The sequence below is a fragment of the Lolium perenne genome, chromosome 4, assembly GCF_019359855.2.
Source record: "Lolium perenne isolate Kyuss_39 chromosome 4, Kyuss_2.0, whole genome shotgun sequence".
Classification (NCBI taxonomy): domain Eukaryota; kingdom Viridiplantae; phylum Streptophyta; class Magnoliopsida; order Poales; family Poaceae; genus Lolium; species Lolium perenne.
The window spans coordinates 282,972,459-282,991,986 of record NC_067247.2 but is presented as its reverse complement, the minus strand read 5'-3'; the positions used below and the strand labels follow the sequence as shown (position 1 = coordinate 282,991,986).

Sequence of the window (19,528 nt, the reverse complement as noted above, 5' to 3'; positions counted from 1 at the left end):
CGAAAACCTAAGCCAGAGGGGTACGTCGAACAGAGCCACAACCGCCTCTGCGGGACGGAGAACACCAGAGAGAAAAGAGCTCTCCGGCGGGCAGGAATCCGCCGGGGAAATTCCCTCCCGGAGGGGGAAATCGACGCCATCGTAACCGTCATCAAGCTGGACATCATCTCCATCACCATCACCATCATCTTCATCATCATCACCGCCGTCTCCACCGCTGCACCTCGTCACCTCTGTAGCAATTTGGGTTTGATCTTGATTGTTTGATAGGGGAAACTCTCCCGGTGTTGATTTCTACTTGTTATTGGTGCTATTGAGTGAAACCGTTGAACCAAGGTTTATGTTCAGATTGTTATTCATTATCATATCACCTCTGATCATGTTCCATATGATGTCTCGTGAGTAGTTCGTTTAGTTCTTGAGGACATGGGTGAAGTCTAAATGTTAGTAGTGAAGTATGGTTGAGTAATATTCAATGTTATGATATTTAAGTTGTGGTGTTATTCTTCTAGTGGTGTCGTGTGAACGTCGACTACACGACACTTCACCTTTATGGGCCTAGGGGAATGCATCTTGTACTCGTTTGCCAATTGCGTGGTTGCCGGAGTGACAGAAACCTGAGCCCCCGTTGGTATATCGATGCAGGAGGGATCGCAGGATCTCAGAGTTTAAGGCTGTGGTTAGATTTATCTTAATTACTTTCTTGTAGTTGCGGATGCTTGCAAGGGGTATAATCACAAGTTTGTATTAGTCCTAGGAAGGGCGGTACATTAGCATAGGTTCACCCACACAACACTTATCAAAACAATGAAGATTAATTAGCCGTATGTAGCGAAAGCACTAGACTAAAATCCCGTGTGTCCTCGAGAACGTTTGGTCATTATAAGTAAACAAACCGGCTTGTCCTTTGTGCTAAAAAGGATTGGGCCACTCGCTGCAATTATTACTCTCGCACTTTACTTACTCGTACTTTATTCATCTGTTACATCAAACCCCCCTGAATACTTGTCTGTGAGCATTTACAGTGAATCCTTCATCGAAACTGCTTGTCAACACCTTCTGCTCCTCGTTGGGATCGACATTCTTACTTATCGAAGATACTGCGATACACCCCCTATACTTGTGGGTCATCATATATCCATTGAGAATAAAACTTGAGCCTTTGGGGTACCAAATACCATATCTTGGGGTATCAACCAAATATCGAAAGATTCTTTTGAGAGCCATCATGTGGCTCTCCTTAGGAGAAGCTTGATACCTTGCACACACACCAACACTCAACACTATGTCCGGTCTAGATGCACAAAGGTAAAGCAAGGATCCAATCATGGAGCGATATACCTTTTGATCCACCTCTTTACCATTGGGATCTAGTGCAAGATGACATTTGGTGACCATAGGAGTGGCCACACCCTTCATCTCGGTCATCTTGAACCTCTTAAGCATGTCTTGGAGATATTTTGCTTGATTGATGAAGGTTCCTTCCCTCAATTGCTTGATCTCAAAACCAAGGAAGAACTTCATCTCTCCCATCATAGACATCTCAAACCTATCGGTCATAAGCTTTGAGAATTCATCATTAAAAGTTTTGTTAGTAGAGCCAAAGATAATATCATCAACATATAATTGGCAAACGAAAAGCTCCCCATTGACCCTCTTAGTAAAAAGAGTGGGATCGATTAGCCCAACATCAAACCCACGGTCTACCAACAATTCTTTAAGGTGCTCGTACCAAGCTCTAGGAGCTTGTTTGAGACCATAAAGTGCTTTATCAAGCTTGTAGACATGGTTAGGAAAGTTGAGATCCTCAAACCCCGGGGGTTGCTTAACATAAACCTCTTCATGCAAAGGACCATTAAGAAATGCACTTTTCACATCCATTTGTTGTAACTTAAAGTTATGATGCGATGCATAAGCAAGAAGGATACGAATGGACTCAAGACGAGCCACGGGAGCATAGGTTTCTCCAAAGTCAATTCCCTCAACTTGAGAGAACCCTTGAGCCACCAATCTTGCCTTGTTCCTCACAACATTTCCAAACTCATCTTGCTTGTTCTTGAAAATCCATTTAGTTCCTATAACATTGCGGCACTCCTTTGGCTTCTTTACTAAGGTCCACACTTTGTTGCGCTTGAAGTTGTTGAGTTCCTCATGCATAGCTTCCAACCAATCCGAATCTTCAAGGGCTTCAAATACTTTCTTGGGTTCCACTAAGGAGATATAAGCATGATGATTGCTAAAGTTAGCCAATTGCCTTCTTGTGGAAACTTTTGCCCTTACATCACCAAGGACCTTGTCATGAGTGTGTCCACGAAGTTCAAGGTTCCTATCTCTTCTTGCTAGACGACGGGCCTCGATCTCCTCCTTGGTTCTTCTTGGCCTTGGAGGTGTCACTTGATCAACTTGATCATTTGGGTCCCCGTCCTGACCTTCAACTTGAGCTTCCTCAATTTCTTGAGGTTGCTCATCCTCATGTGCTTGATCTTGGACATTATCCGGTGAGAGGAGAATGTTGAAAGGATATTCATCGGATCCATCATGAATCCGTGGTTGATCTTGTCCTTGATCTTGTCCGTGATCTTGCACACAAGAGGGAGGGTTTTGTTCTTGTTCTTGGGTTGGTGCATTATTTGCTTCAAGAGATGGGGTTTGTTGATGTTGAGAGGATGAGGGCTCCACCGTGGTAGAGCATAGTCCTTCCCGAGACGCCACACCGTGTCCCTCAATGGGGCGGAAAATCCCACACCCATTCTTACTATGGCATCTTGAGGTATTTCATCACCTGCACATACATCAACTTGCCCCACTTGGGAGCCATCATTTTCTTCGAACCTCACACTGCAAGATTCGATGATAATCCCGGAGGCTATATCGTGGACTCTATAAGTGTGAGATTCGGCACCGTAACCAACAAATATACCCTCCAAAGCTTTAGGAGCAAATTTAGATAAACGAACTCCTTTGATCTTGTAGAAACACTTACACCCGAAAACTTTGAAGTATGAGATATTAGGCTTGTTCCCGGTGAGTATTTCATATGGAGTCTTGTTCAATCCCTTGCGGAGATAGAGCCGGTTAGAAGAGTGGCAAGCGGTGGAGATGTCTTTGGCCCAAAAATTATAGCGGGATTTATACTCCGCCATCATAGATCTTGCCATATCCATAAGAGTCCGGTTCTTCCTCTCAGCAACACCATTTTGTTGAGGGGTGTAAGCAACGGAATATTGATGACAAATCCCCTCATCACTAAGAAAATCATTGAGTGTATAGTTCTTGAACTCGGAGCCGTTGTCACTTCTTATTGCCATAATGAGGAGGTTGTGTTGGCGTTGCACCTCGGTAGCAAAGTCAATGAATATTTGTTGAGTCTCATCTTTCGTCTTGAGAAAGTAGACCCAAGTGTATCTTGAGTAGTCATCAACAATCACCAAGCAATATTTCTTCGCACCAAGACTTGCATGAGTAACGGGACCAAAGAGATCCACATGAAGGAGCTCCAAGATCCTCTTGGAAGAGATAATGGTCTTGCTTAGATGCGGAGAATCATGCATTTTTCCTTCAACACAAGCCCTACAAACACGATCTTTGGCAAAAGACACATTTTCCATTAGTCCCACAATATGGTTCCCCTTGTGAAGACTTTGCAAAGTTCTCATGTTGACATGGGCCAAGCGGCGATGCCACAACAGACCCACATCCGCCTTTCCGAATAGGCACATCGCATTTGAAGTGGTGGTCCTCGAAAAGTCCACCACATACAAATTATGTTCGCGATACCCAACGAAAGCGACTTTTAGAGTCTTGCTCCACAAGAGGACCACAATATCATTATCAATAAAGACGGCAAAACCCATCTTGCCAAGGGCGGAAACGGAAAGTAAGTTGTAACCAAGGGTTTTGACAAGCATGACATCCACAAGAGTAATGTTGTGAGCAACCACAACCTTGCCAAAACCCAATACCTCGGATGTAGAATTATCGCCAAAGGAGACGGTGATATTTTTTATGTTAGGCCTCAACTCCTTGACGAGGTTCTTGCCGCCGGTCATATGACTTGTACATCCACTATCAAGTACCCATTTTGAACCTCCGGCGGCATAGTCCTACATGAGATCAATTCTTGGATTTAGGTACCCATTTCGCAATGGGTCCTCTTTTGTTAGCAACAAGGGTCTTTGGGACCCAAATAGACCAAGCAACATAACCATCATATGGTCCAACATATTTAGCATAAACATCACCATAATAATCTTTAAATAAAACATAGTGAGGGTTAGCAATTCCCGCATCATCATCATTTATGGTTTTGCCCTTGGGGGCTTCACCATTAGTGATGGCTTTCTTCTTTTCTTGTGCGGGCTTGGCCTTTTGCTTGTTTGCCTTCTTTGCCTTGGCATTGTAACCAAGGCCCTCCTTCCCATTGTTTGATCTTTGCCTACTCAAGAGATCATCCAAGGAAAGTTTACTTTGGGGAGAGGAGGCCTTAGCAAGTTCATCTTTCAACCTAGCATTTTCCTCAATAATATTTGCATGATCACATGAAGGAGTAGAGGTGCTAGGTATGTCATATGAAGCGAGCCTAATTTGAAGTTGCTCATAAGACTCGGAGAGGAGAGAGTATTCACTCTTCAAGGCTTTGTGTGCCTTGTCTAGATCATCTAGATCTCTCACAAGTTTCTCATGATCAACACCAAATTTGGCATTTTCCTTTGAAAGCACTTTAGACTTAGCTCTAGCAAGATCTCTAGCTTTAGTGAGTTTGTTGATTTTATCTTGAGGATCTCCAAGATTATCTAACCTCTCTTCAAGAGAAGCTATGGTTTCTTGACTTTCCTCAAGAGCATTTCTAAGAGCATGTAGTTCAAGAGCGTCTTCTCTCTCTATTTGGCATTTTTTCTCAAGAGTGCCATTTAGTTGGGCCATACGAACCATGAGATTTGAAACATGCTTTTTAGTATTACCTTGTAGGTTAAGCATGAAATCATCAAACTCAAGCATTTCTTGTTTCACTTTTAGACTAGCAAGATCAACCCCTAGATCATTTGAAATGTTAGGCGTAGAGGGGTTAGGAGATGATACCTCGGAGGATTTAGCCATGAGGCAACTTTCTTCCTCCACATGAATGACCTCATTGGGGGATTCACTTGGTGATGAAGAGTTAGTGGAGAGGGAGGCAAGAGCTACCAATCCATTAGAGGTGGCATCTTCTTCATCATCAACATCATCATCTCCGGAGGTATATTCTTTTTGAGTTGATAGCACAATAGATGTGTCCAAGGAAGACCTTGCCATGAAGCAATGTGCATTCTTGATATGAGGACTTTCATTGGGGGATTCAAAGAGTGATGAAGAGGGAATGTTGGTGGTGACAATGGCGGCCACTTCCTTTGAGCTTTCTTCATCTTCATCATCACTAGAGCTTTCCACTTCATCGGAAGAATATTCTTCCCTAGTCACTAGCACAACTTTTGAGGGCCTCTTGCCCTTCTTGGTCTTGTTGTTGTAGAACTTCTTCTTGGGGGCTTTTGAATATTTGCCCTTTGAATCTTTGCTCTTGTCCTTGGGAATGAGCCTTCCACCATGATTCTCCCTATTCTCATAGGGGCACTCGGCAATGAAATGACGCTTGTCATTACAATTGTAGCACGATCTTGTCCTTGGGCCCGAACTTGTGGGCCCTCTTGAGTTGTTTCTCTTGATGTTGTCTTCCTTGGCCTTGGATGGGTCAACCCAAAAAGAGTTAGCATGGAATGCCATGTGGTCATGGTAGTGGTGTTCCAAGTCTTCCGGATAGGACATACTCCAAGATGCCATATAAGATTCTTGAGGAAACACTTCTTCAACGGAGTTGACCGCCAAGGCAAGGTTGGACCCTTTTGTCATCCCAAGAGCTTGATTGCGAGAATCATGAGAGTTTTGCTCAAGCACCTTGAGAGCTTGCATCTCGTGCACGACTTGTTGAGAAGTGAGAGAGGAATAGCATTCTCTCCCGACAAGAGTCTTGACATCAATGGGTACAAACGGCATCATGCATTCAATGTACTTCTCCTTGATCCAAGAGTCATTGATGTGGGTGGCACCAATAAGCCGGAAGGCATCGGCAACGGTGAGAAGTCTTCCATACATGACTTCATGATCTTCATCCGGTAGCCTCATGAAACCTTCGGCTTGATTCTTAAGAGCATTATACTTGTTCCTCCTCGTGCTCTCACTTCCAATGCAACTAGCGGCCAAACCATCCCAAGCTTCCTTGGCGGTGGTGTAGTTCCGAACACGATGCAAGTCCTTTGTCCCCACACTAGTTTGAATCATGTGCAAGGCGGTGTTGTTGAGTTGACTATCAACCGCTTCTCTTCTAGTCAACTTGTCGGGGTTGTATGGCTTGAAGCCTTCCAAGATGATTCTCCAAAGTTCATTGGAGGCACTGCAAACATGAGAGCGAAACTCAAATTGCCAAGTATCGAAATTATCAATGGAAAACTTAGGTGGGTCGCCCCGAATGTTCATATGAGGATGGGGAACCGGTATATTGGGAGATAGGAAAGGTGGAGCCACTCGATTGTAGCTCTCACCTCCACTAGTTGAGTTATCACCATCCACGGGTTTGGTAGATGAGGGTAATACCGAAGCACCTCCCTCTTCTAACACACCCGTGTCCTTTACCTCTACTACGGGAGCCCTAGGAAGGACCGGAGTCAAAAGCTCGGAAATCATCTTTCTCATGCTTTCCATTTGAGCTTCCATGGAGGACCTCAACGAATTGATGTCATCCATGGAGACCATCTTAGCGGCCTCTTCCGCAGGCCCATCGTCTGGCATACTCTTAGGCGGTTAAGCCCGAAATAAGAGCCGAGGCTTTGATACCAATTGAAAGGATCGTATGCCGCACCTAGAGGGGGGGGGGTGAATAGGTGCTAACCAATTTTTAGTTCTTTTTCAATTTAGGCTTGACACAAAGGTAAATTCTCTAGATATGCAACTAAGTGAATTTACCTATATGACAAGATAAGCAACTAAGCAAGATATAGCTACACAATATAAGAGATAGAATAGGATAGAGGTAACCGAGAGTGGAGCACGCGATGACACGGAGATGATTCCCGTAGTTCCCTTCCTTTGCAAGAAGGTACGTCTACGTTTGGAGGAGTGTGGTTGCTACGAAAGCCAAACCAACAGCCACGAAGGCTTCACTCAGATCTCCTGTGAGCAACGCCACGAAGGCCTAGCCCACTTCCACTAAGGGATTTCCTCGAGGCGGAAACCGGGCCTTTACAAGGTTCTTGGGGCACACATCCACAACTGAATTGGAGGCTCCCAAATCTGTAACAATACAACAATCAACAACAACACATCAACACAAATCAACTAGGGAACCAAATAGGAACACTAACATGAGATCCCTCAAACAAATGAGGGGGAAATGAAAAACGCTTCGGTGAGGATGTAGATCGGTGTCTTCTCCTTCGAATCTCCAAAGATCAAGAGCTTTGGTTGGGGGAGGAAAGAGATCTTGCAAATCTTGTGTTCTTGAGGTGGTTCTAATGGAGGTGAAGCTTGGCAGATTTCTTGTGCAATGATTGAGCAAAGGGGGAAGGAAGAAGAAGAGGGGTATAAATACCCCTCCCCAAAATCCAGCCGTTGAGCCTTCCGGGGGACCGGATAATCCGGCCTAAGTAAGGGCCGGATAATCCCCCCACGGATAATCCGGCCTCAAGCACAAAACCGGGACAATGTCCGGCCAAATGTCCGGCCTCACATCAGACTTGCTTTTCTTCAGATCCTTAGCCATTTTTCGAGGGGCCGGATATTTTCGAAATGTCCGGCCCGGATAATCCGGCCCTGGGACAAAACCGGGACAATATCCGGGCAAATGTCCGGCCCCTATCCAGAAGTGTACTGAGCAGCAATTCCTCAGGTCCTTAGCCGAAAAACTGGGGGCCGGATATTTTGGAAATATCCGGCCTGGATTATCCGGCCTGATGAACTTTTTGCTGATTCTTTTTGACAGCACTGACCACATCCAACACACATACAAATGTATCTATATAATCCCTGTACCACTTAACCAAACATTAGTGTATCACATACATTGACATCAAACACTCAAAACATAATATGAGAGATGTTCTTTCAATGGTATAAAGTGAAAAAAGGTCAAAAAACATTTTTGTGCCACAACATCCAGAGTAATTTCATCAACCGTGTGGCCTCCAATCCACCGATCACGCTAGAAAAGAGTACTGGCACTGTCTCCAACCGTGAATAGAGCAAGGCTTTGGAACACCTCACTAGTAGGTGTAAGGGTATATTGCCCCTATGTGTGGTTTTGGTCATTAAGTGACAACCCCTATGGACTAATGTTTTCATTGAGTTTATATGAAGGAATATTTCATAGGTACTACTTGTATTCCATGTGTGGGATTCAAGTATGGATGTCTGAAGATAAATATATACCTTGTGTTTTGGCATCAAGATCTTCGATTTGAAGATATATATGTGATATGATTAAGAAGAAGAAATGAAGATGGAGTTCTTATGTGGAACTCAATATTAGCCATGCTCTAGCTTATATGATAAGCAATGAATGATCAAGATATTGAGTGCTTAATTCCAAGTGAAGAATTCAAGATATGGCTCTAAGTCGGTGTCATGATAGTCTCATGAGTTGAGCTATGGTTGACTAAGATTTAGAGCATGCAACCAAATGAAGAATTCTTTATACACCTCAAGATAGTATGATAGAGCATGAGAAGATACAAGGTTGACCAATACAAGGAGTGAAGAATAGAGTCAAGTTTGGTCAACACATGAAGCATGAAGAATCTGCCACGCGAAGTCATTTGGTATGGTAAGCCTTATCAATTATGCTTTATGAACTAACCCATCATATATGTGCTCGTGTGTTGTCTATGTGGGTTAGGTATTTTCCATGGGCATGCATCAAAAGTGAGATCTCATATAGCCCATGAGAGGATAACGTCAAGTGGTGATCGTCATCAAGGTTGAGTTGGGCAAGTTCGAGTTGAGTATCTCGAGAGGATCATATGCTTGAAGCTTGCCGTCCATTTGGTGATAATGGACATGTGAAGAAGTTTCAAAAATTCTATGACGCATGTACATATGCGCCATAGAATTCAAATACTAGTCGTGTGATAACTGTGACGTCCGAGATATGTGCCACATAATTTAAATTTGATGCGCCACAGATGAGCTATTTCCACTAGTGCATGTTGGACCTCCGGTCTTGTAGGGTCGGCAACCCTTGCCATGGCCTGGATTGATCAGTGCGTCGAAGCCAAACCAATGAACAGCCCTTGTCATTCTAGCATTAAACACGTGATCGCCAATGTTGTGATCTAATATTTGCATAAGAAGAATAGAATTAAAAGAAGAAATGATTTATAGTGAAAAAAAAGTCAAAAAACAATATGTGGCTGCTGGGATTCGAGCCCAGGTCTCCACGGCCACAACGTGGAATTCTCACCACTAAACTACAGCCACTTTGTTGTTTACTTGAGCTTCTATTTTTACACTACTTCACTTTAGGCTTGCTATAAAGTACAAACCCAACCCGATATACCATTCAAGCATGGAAAAGCCCTCAACAGCCTCGTGGGTGGATGGGCATTGACACTTGGCACTTGGCAGGGTGCATTTCATTATTACAAATAGAAAAGAACCATTCCACTGGACAAAGAGGTCCCAAAGCATTTGTCTTCACCAACGGCAACTAAAATGTGTATATACTGGCATTTCACTAATCTTTTTTCTCTCAATTGTTTTTACAGGTTGGTCGTACAAGGAATTCACTATAAATAGACTCTGAACACCTACAGCATGCATTGCCATCATATTGTTCCGGACAGCCAGAAAGTCTAATCACTCCATTTCAGAGTTGGCGGAGACATTATGGGGGACTTGGACGCACAAACCACAAGAACTCTCTACTCCGCTTATGACATAGCTTCGTTGCAGGATAGAATCACATAATCTTATAGCCCCGTCGAAGAAAAAAATGGATGCTTAAGAGATATGCTAGCCGCAGCAGCCAATCTCTCCTTCCTCCACATCGACATCCATGGAGGGTGATATGCTGTCCTCCATTTCATGCTCGACCTCTTCTTCAAGATCTTTCTTCATGAAAAGGCCAAGCCTCTCGAGTGGGCTGCCCAGGCCAGGTGGAAGCTCCATCCCATCGACAAAATCCACAATCAGTTTGCCAGGAGGGTTCAGTTCCCACTTTTTGCTCATATTTTCAAGGTCCTTCAGTAAATCGCTGTTGTCAATATCAACCGTCTTCTTCATCTACACAAAAGGAGGTGAGGTTGAATAGCCACTGTGTAACATGAAGCTTAGAAAAATGCTGGTCAGAAGATGGCAAGCATCCAGTACCATGTGTAGTGCCAGGCGTGCTGCCTTTCTTTCCCGCTCCCTCTTCATCCTCATTTCTTCATCGAACTTGAACTGTGCAGCGGCTTCAGCCGCCTTGACCTGGGCCTCAATCCTTTCTTTCTCTGTGGCGAAGAATAAAAAAATTGGATGAGGACACCGTGGAAGGTCAGCAATCACAGCAATGACATAACTCAATGTCAGAAAGGCACTAAGCCATTCAGACTTAGAGTTTTCGTCTCAATTTTCAAGGAATTCATGCTGCCCATAATCAAAACGTAAAAAGTCACAGAGCCAACTCATCCATCTCCTTAACACATCAACTTACAACAGGGACTTTTCCAATTACTATGTCCTCAGTTGTCAAGTTTAATGAACGAACCAGAAGACAGTTATGTCCTTTTATAGATAGAAGCTACGGACTGACTGCCCAATTGACCGAGACATAACTGTCTATAGCTAATAGATATCTAACACTGATGCGCAACTATATTTCATTTACTAACCAGTTTGTCTTTTGCATCTTGTTATCCATACCAGATAAAGATCAAACCAAGGACAACACTAGTCCCTGACACTCAGTAATTTCAGTAATTTCTTTTCAACAGTAATGCTGTTTGTTCAACAACTGTTGTGTTGAATACTTGCAATAATATGTCTGATATCATGGTAATGAATAATGATACAATGTTGCGATGATGGGCACTCTGCTAGTAATGAAAACATATGGCAAAATAGGGTATATGTAACTACAAACAAAGTTAAACCATTCCACAAGGATGTTTTCGAGCGAAAGCAGAACTACTTTCAGAACAAAAATGCTGGCTAACACCCCATTTAGAAGCGGAAAAGGTTTATGGCATATAACTCATTTCCATAACATGTGAAGGACAATTCCTAGCCAGTTCCGAATGGTACCAAATCAATCCAAATTAGCTCGAATATTAGGTTGAAATGTACCATGCCAGTATGCGCTACTATATTCTGAACAGTTGTTTCCTGACACTTCTCACTTCTCAGGCCCATTTTTAACATCAAAAATTATCAAAGCTTGCGAATTCATATAAGTGCATCTTATTTTGGGTACGAGAGAGCTCAGTACACATATATTATACTTACCTATCACAATACTGGCAGACAACATAACATATCCGAGTTCCAAGCCTAAACATAATAGTCCATTAGAAGCTCAGGGCTAGTTATTACCTTCTTGCTGCCTTTTTTCCAGCCTTTCCTTTTCCATCTGTAATTTTGCAGGGTCTATTTGCTGTCCCTAGGAGATCAAAACAGCATGTCACCTACAGCTGCATGAGTGCAGAGGAAGACCTCCACACTACAAGAAAGTAGCATAATTGCAATGTACACAGTTTAGCATGTACTTTAGAAACATTACATGGTCCAGAAGTGCCTTTTGCTGTGCCTTCACGATTGTTCCAGCAAAACGGCTCTTTAGCATTGCTGCACGGAGGGCTTTGGTTGGTGACAAAGGTTCATCATGTAAATAACTTCCATCTCCTAAAATTCACATCAGAAAAGCAGTAAATTAGCAAACACTTATATGGCAATAAAACTCTCCTAAGTTCCTAACTGTTACTTATCAACACAAGGAATTGAACAATAACCAGATGCAACAAACATGTAATAAAAAGAGAAAAGGCCAAAAGAACCTAGTCCATATGAAGCAAGAGGTGAAGTAGAAGTGTCTCTGCAAGACCGAGATCCATTTCCTAAGATAGCAAATAAGTGTGCATTAGCAAATGGACAACGTTGAACAAAATTATGTGAACTTCATCAGCATACCATTTGACTGAGAGCTGTCCTTACTTGGCCGCACCTTTGACATTTTAGCACTCTCCTGAAGACAGAATACAAGGTTTAGGAGGGCAACTCTGATTTTGCTTCATTAGTGATGTGCTATAACACTAAGATAGAAATGTGTCGAATATAAACAAGGGAACTCATTGCAAAAACCTTGGTGCAAGGGATGGAAATATTTAAAGAGCTGTTTCTGCTACCAGTTGCTTGAAAAGGTGCATCTGAAGGAAAAAAAATAGGAAAGAAAATGTCAATAATCATGACAGAGGAGTGTTGTCCAGAAAAGTTTGTGGCACGTAATGAAAGAAGTCAAACCAATAACACCTTTGGACAAGGTCTGCCCTGAGCCCCGCACAGAAAACTTAATTTTTACCTGCACACAGACCATATAGCAGTAAATTAAAACTATATTGCTGTTAAAAGGACAAAGTTAACATATCATTAAGTGAACAAAGGTCTTAAGTGGTCTTACTTTGGAAGATATTGCATCTGTCAATGTCTTCTTTGCAATTGAATTCGAGCATGAGACCAGCCCTCTAGAAATCACTGGCTTTGAATTTACAGGAGCACGAGCCTTAATTACCTTCATCTGCAGCTGCCCTAGCACCAGATTTCTGTCTCTCCATTTTCTTTCATACAGTTTCCATTCTGAATCGAACATTATATTTAGCTGTTCAGCTACTGAGTGAACCTGATTTCCGGGAGGATTATACTTCATTGCGTTCGAAAAAGTTAACCTCACATCTGCTGCAAAATCATCAGTGCTAAAGTAACTCTTGTTTGTGAGTTTCTTCTTAACAGTGCCCAAGTCCATTGGATTACGGATAACATCAAAGTAATCAGGAATCCCAAATAGGACTGGGTCAACCGGTTGATGAAAGAGCCAACCACCTGGGTGAGCCATGAGCTTCCCCAGAATATTTCTACACACCCTTGTCTTGCTAACATTCATGCTTTCAGCCTTATTGCTAGAGGATGGCCGGTGCTCACATGAAGAAATTGACGCCATCCCAGATTTTTTAGACAGTCTACTTTCCTCAACCTCTGAATCTGTACCCGAATCTTCCGATCCGCTGCTTATGCAAACTGACCTCCTCCTCTTACAAGCTTGTGTGGTCATTGTGTCTGGTTAGAATTCTTACTATCTGGACTTCACAAAGGACCAATAAGTTCAGGACTCGTGATGCACTCTCCGATTGGCACACATGACACAACACATTTTCTCAGTCGGGGCTGGAAACATAATATTCAGTCAGGAGCAAGCTGCTTAACATGCCTGGATAAATTGCATGCAGGCCAGTAAAAAGGAACAGACTAGCAACAACAGGAACTGATCGTGCACTATCCATTTTAACAAGAGTTGCTTATTATTTATCTAGTTGAACAAAACTTATGGCAGTATCGATCAAATTAAAATCTATCTATGAAATAACAACACTAGCTGCTCATGCAGACAATCAGTGGTCACTAGATCCCTTATATTTGGAAAGAGGAAAGTAAGAAGTCTGAATGGGGAAGATAACATGAGTGCAGGGAAGACGGAGTTAATGCCTCCCTCATCTGCCCCAGCTAGACACATAACATACTACAAGAAAAGCAATCCTAGTAAATACAGTAACTGTAGTATGGAAGTAAGAATTATTGAATTGGATACACCAACTAGTTCACTCAAAAGTATAAAAACTGATAGAGAAAGGCAGGAAATATATTTGAACACTGCCCCTCGAGTGTGGGCTCTATCACGCCAGATGTGGGGTCGATGAAGCCTGCAACTCTTTTTGTTAAATAGTGTGCTGGGCGGGTTTTGAACTTGAGACCTCTTGCCTCTAATACCACATTCAACTGGATGCACATATAAGTTCAGCCAAAGGTCCAAAATGATGGAGAGGGGGGGGGGGGGGGGGGGGATATTTCAATATGAATTATTGAGGTGTATCCTATGTTTTTTCAAGATATACCTCATGTATTCTTGCATACTTCATTCAAAAAGTTAGCTCATATTTTCAAGCTAAAGTTATGAGCAGATAAGCATCAAATATTTTACGGGCAACAATATTCATATTATTTTGCAAACAAAGGCAAATCAACATTCCATCCCGACACATTTCCTTTTTAGCCATTTGTTCCTAAGGGGCAAGTATTTACCACATGTGGACAGGGATTGCACAAGGCAATGCGAATATAACCAGAAGTTGATAAGAAATGCCCGTCCAAAGTACTCTTATTCTGTTATTGACAAAACACAACCTTTTATTTCTGAAACCAACAAAACATATGCTACTGATTCAATGTTTCAAATTTGATGGCACAAAAACATCCCTTTAGTATCACCAAACAACAAATTTTGAACTCGCCTTGCTGCATCCTCAAATCAATCTTTACTAATGCTTACAGCATTAGTCAACAATTATAAACAATTTAAACTCCAGCAACAGAAAAAGTAAGTTGTAAGCAAACTATTTTTCAGCGCAAGTTTTAGTCCTATTTGAAACAGCATGAGTAGAGGCTTGATAGAGTAAGTACCAAATTGCAATAATAAACTAAAGTATGTCTGGTTGAAAAAATTGTACAACAATGAGCTTGCAAATGATGGACAGATATAGCAAGATAGCTAGCACAGATGTCATGTGCCATAGCCTCATACTTAACCAAGCTTGTCAGTATCAGGAGATCGGGTACGTTGTTTTCTGTCAGCAGTATACGTGTTTAGATCGCGAGGTTTTGTTTTGAGCATAGTTCCCTTGAGTAGAATAATAAACTTAGGAAAGCGATATGGCGCAACGCTAAAAAGTTTAGGGAAGCGATACAGCAAGACATCGCGCTAACTTGCAAGTGTGCGACGGCCAGCCTGCTAAGCCAACACGAGTGCACATACACACCAAGTCACGTTGTGAATCAAGGAATCATGCAGAGCGTCCACGCAGCTAACAAGCAGTGCACATCCTGACAAGCAGTGCACATCTCATCACGCAAGGGAGCGCTTGCGTGAAAGTTCCCATATTAAAATATCACTCTGTTCCACAATATAAGCCGTTTTAGCATATTAAGGTAGTAACACATTATATCCAATCCAATAAAGTAATGCAAGGGTAGACGCCCAATTGTACGCCAAGACATGCCAACATACAAAAGACACAATTCCTCAGCACAAAAATACAATATCCAATTTTGCGAGGATAGACGCCCGATTTTCCAATCATAATCGAGGGAGCTACCCCAGATATGCCAACAAGCCAATTAGCATGCCTTAAGGAACCGGTTGGTTCGAAACCCTAGATTCATAAATGAGACCCTAAGCGCAGAGTGGCAGAGATAGAAGAACCAACCTGTGTGTCCCGACCGCCGGCGCGGAGAGCACGCCAAGTTCCCTCCGAATCCTTCGCGGAGAGGCCGCTAAGGAAGCCTCCGCTCACAACTTGATTTGAAGGGTGCCAAATCAGGCCGACGCCCCGCGCAACCTCACCCCGCCGTGGCCCAGCACGCTCGGGTACCCCGCAGGTCGCCGTTCCCTGCAGGAGGTGGAGAAAGTGGGGTTAGAGAGGACGGAGGAGGCTCCCTGCGCCGGCGAGACGGAGAGACGAGCGAAGAGGCTCCCTGCTCCCACTGAGACAGAGAGAGGAGGGGAGTAGGTACCTACCCGAGCCTCCGTCGCCGACCGAGGTCGATCCGCCACCCCGCTGCCGCGACGCCCGCTGTCCCCGATTTGTCGCCGCCGACTGTTGTCCCCGATTTGCCGCCGGGGAGAGAGGGGAGAGACGCGGGGCGGCGGAGGCAGAGCTAGGGTTAGAAGTTTTTTTTTTCTTTCGGGGGAGCTGAGCGAGCAGCATTGCAAGTTTGCAAAGGAAAAAACCTTTCGCGGGTCAGAGTGTGGGGAAATTTTACTTTTTGCCCTTATTTACTTGACACTTCTACGATTTGCCCTTGTTTACTTTGTATTTTATTTTTTGCCCTCATTTACTTTGGACTTCTATCATCTGCCCTCCAACAGACTGGGTCCACTTGCAATGTCAAAACTACCCCTTTCTTCTTCCTTATGAAGAAATTGTTCAGGATAGACCATGGTGAGAAACGACTCTAGCCTCGCACAGGTGGAGCCGTGGAGGTCGAAGGCTGCGATCTCATCGCCGCGGCGCAGGGGCAGGATGAGACCCCGCAGGCCGGCACCTCGGCCCGCATCTTCACTTTATCTGCTCCCTGAACGTCATCGACGAGGTTCAGCTCTGCGCGCTTGGGATCTGCCTATTTCTCGTGCTGCCCGCGACTCGCTTCTACTCAGCCTGCGCCGTTGCTCCATCCGTACCCGGCGGCGCGCCCCTTACCGGCCTAACCTTCAGAAGGTTCCCGCAGCTGCGCGCCTTCGCTGACAGGCTCCGCCGAATCCCCCGCATTTGGCGCCATGGCTGAACATGAAGCGGAGGGGAATGGCTATTGGGATGGGATCCGACCTGCGTGAGTGGAATAGATCAATGGATTTGATGAGGAGGGTGCCAGAATAGAGCAGCGCCATGGTCCAGCATGAAGAAGGAACGGCGATATAGTCCATGGGGAAGATGAGCAGTTCATGGGAGTAGATAGGGTTATTTTGGACTAGGATTTTTACCCTTATCGACAAAATGAACTATAATAAGTCAGAATAACTCAAAAGGGGCAAATAATCAAAGTCCAAAGTAAATGAGGGCAAAAAGTAAAGCACAAAATAAATGAGGGCAAATTGTAGAAGTGTGAAGTAAAGGAGGGCAAAAAATAAAATTCCCCCAGAGTGTGAGACTAGCGAAGCGAGCCCAAAGTTGGAAAGTGTTTTTGACTCCCGACCTCTATCCTCTGGCCATTTTTTTTAAATGACATTTTACAGGCTATTAAACAATTTGAAAACAATTCTGGAGACTAACAAGTGATACACAATTACCCAAAATCTCATCCTGAATTTTTTTTATTTTGTGCTAGACAAAAAAAAAAAAAAAAATCTGATATGTTTTGGAGATTTCAAAATGTACTACTCAGATCTACGCTTTTGTCATTTTTGTGTAGTTTAGAATATAAATTATTTGAAATTGATATTTTGAAGTTTGTGGTATTGTTATCACCAGAATTTGACCGAGTCAGAGGTGGGCCGCGATCAAGATGGATTTGAAGGATATACATGGAAGAAATATGTGGATCGGCCTTTATATGCAAAATATGTGCTAGTTGGCCCGTGTATCTGTAACATAGTAGATTACGTGTCGTTTTAGTTAGAATTGGCCTCGTGCACGGTTGTGATTATTCCCACGTTAGAAAGTCCCCTGGACTATAAATATGTATCTAGGGTTTATGAAATAAACAACAACCAACGTTCAACCAACCAAATCAATCTCGGCGCATCGCCAACTCCTTCGTCTCGAGGGTTTCTACCGGTAAGCAACATGCTGCCTAGATCGCATCTTGCGATCTAGGCAGCACAAGCTCCACGTTGTTCATGCGTTGCTCGTAAATCGAAGCCTTTTTGATGGCGAGCAACGTAGTTATCATAGATGTGTTAGGGTTAGCATAGTTCTTCGCGTAACATGCTATCGTAGTGCAACCCTTGCATATCTAGCCGCCCTTACACCTATCTTAGGTGTAGGGGCGGCACCCCGCTTGATCATTATTTAGTAGATCTGATCCGTTACGGTTGCTCCTTGTTCATCAAGGATTAGTTTAATATCTGCAATAGTTAGGCCTTACAAAGGGTGGAGGATCCAATGGCACGTAGGGTGTCGTTCGCTAGTCCTAGACAGGATGTTCCGGGGATCAACCTCGTGTTGGTTTTTAGGCCTTGTCTAGGATCGGCTTATGATCACCGTGCGTGGCCGCGAGGCCCAATCCTGAGTAGGATGATCCGATTATGCGGTGAAAACCCTAAATCGTCGTAGATCTCATTAGCTTTATCTTGATCAAGCAGGACCACCATATATTCGTGCACCTCGTACGAATCATGGGTGGATCGGCTCCTTGAGCCGATTCACGGGATAACCCGAGAGCCGATCGAGGCTCGTATTTAATGTTTACGTGTATGCCATGCAGAAACTAAGCGAGGCATCTCCATCACCTTCACGACCAGGTATAGGTCGGGTGGCACGCCCTTGCATCGGCATCGGACGTGTGTACCGAAGGCTTTGCGGGCCGTCGCTCGGAGGGACCTCGGCCAGCCGCAGCCCTAGGTTGTTCCCGGCTCTCTTGTGTTGCCGTCGCCGCCCGCCGGTGGGTTTTGGCGACAACACATTACAGCACGCCCGGTGGGACGAGCTTCGACATCAACCACCTCGCCATCTACATCGAGATGGCGGACGGCACGCCCGATCCACGTACGAGGATCGGCCAGGTGAGCTCAAGAAGAAGTATGACGAGATCAAAGTCATCCTCGAGGCCGACCTCATCGGCTCTTTCCACGTAACCCGTTCACATGGCATCGAGTGGAAGGGGTTCTCGCCTAATGGTGCACTCGATGGGATAGACCTCTCTGCCCCGTCGAAGAACGCACCGGGTCCCACTGCGACGGAGATCAACTACTTGGTGGCTCACTCGCTACACCGCCACTCCGAGAACCTGGTCAACACGTTGGAGCGTGTCGCTCTTCGCGTGATCCAGGAGATCATGAGGCACCGATACTCGCCGTCGGGACCAGCTCTCGGGACGCATCAAGGAGAGTTGCCACTCCGGTCCGTCCACCGCCGCCATTTGCGTTGGCAGCACCAAGTGCCGGCTTCACCGGCATTCGTCGTCTACAAGATCGGTGGTGACCCTAGTGACTACCGGTTCTTGCCTGAGGCGCCTAAGGAGATCCCTCACGGGTACACGTGCACGTATGTGCCGGTTGCGGTAATCGGGCGCTCACAAACCAGGCCACAACATCGGGGACTTCTCGGGAAAACAGGAGGGACGTCGACAACAGATCTTGAGAAGCGGACGTGGCTTACTAAGTACGCCACCCCGACGAACCTCCGAGCTCAGCTCCTGCAGCTTGGCTCGTAGCTGGAAAAGCAAACATGGCTGGCTAAGTACGCCACCCCGACGAATCTTCGAGTTCAACTCCTGCGACCGGCCACGACAATGGATCGGATCGGTACCATGCGAGAGATCGATTCGGCATGGTGCCGAAAAGGAGGGCAATCGCCTATTCCAAGCCGTACCCGACGACTACGAGATGATCCCGCTACCACCTAAATATCGGCTCCCCGATTTCTCCAAATTCGATGGATCGGATGGTTCCAGCTCCATCGAGCACGTAGGCCGATATTTGGCACAACTAGGACCGGCCTCAGTGTCGGATCAACTACGCGTGAGGCTCTTCTCACAGTCCCTCACG

General features: G+C 44.6%; 1 protein-coding gene and 1 non-coding gene across 5 annotated transcripts; both read right to left on the bottom strand.

The window, feature by feature from the left end:
* Positions 1-9,429: 9,429 nt before the first annotated feature.
* TRNAH-GUG (transfer RNA histidin (anticodon GUG)) lies at positions 9,430-9,501 on the bottom strand. Its single transcript has one exon. It is a non-coding gene; the product is annotated as a tRNA-His (tRNA).
* A 209-nt stretch (positions 9,502-9,710) lies between these two features.
* LOC127295570 (transcription factor GTE11) lies at positions 9,711-16,063 on the bottom strand. 4 transcript variants are annotated; one of them, XM_051325539.2, is made up of 11 exons: positions 15,842-16,063; positions 15,531-15,713; positions 12,677-13,437; positions 12,520-12,577; positions 12,361-12,425; positions 12,190-12,244; positions 12,057-12,116; positions 11,783-11,904; positions 11,596-11,656; positions 10,393-10,514; positions 9,711-10,305 (listed from the first exon to the last, which is right to left on the bottom strand). In XM_051325539.2, the coding sequence occupies exons 3-11, from the start codon at positions 13,322-13,324 to the stop codon at positions 10,036-10,038; spliced, it is 1,461 nt and encodes a 486-aa protein (XP_051181499.1). In that variant the 5' UTR covers positions 13,325-13,437; positions 15,531-15,713; positions 15,842-16,063; the 3' UTR covers positions 9,711-10,035. The 4 variants fall into 4 exon arrangements, with proteins under 4 accessions (XP_051181499.1, XP_051181498.1, XP_051181497.1 ...); XM_051325538.2 differs by having other exon boundaries at positions 11,596-11,662; positions 15,838-16,061; XM_051325537.2 differs by having other exon boundaries at positions 11,596-11,662; positions 15,842-16,061.
* Between the last annotated feature and the right edge of the window lie 3,465 nt (positions 16,064-19,528).

Excerpts from the sequence above, each read along its gene's own strand:
- LOC127295570 (XM_051325538.2), bottom strand. The coding sequence starts at position 13,324 with ATGACCACACAAGCTTGTAAGAGGAGGAGGTCAGTTTGCATAAGCAGC. Across the intron at positions 10,515-11,595 it reads GGAAAAAAGGCAGCAAGAAG|AGAAAGAAAGGATTGAGGCC; the intron begins GTAATAACTAGC and ends TCTTCGCCACAG. Across the intron at positions 10,306-10,392 it reads CACGCCTGGCACTACACATG|ATGAAGAAGACGGTTGATAT; the intron begins GTACTGGATGCT and ends CCTTTTGTGTAG.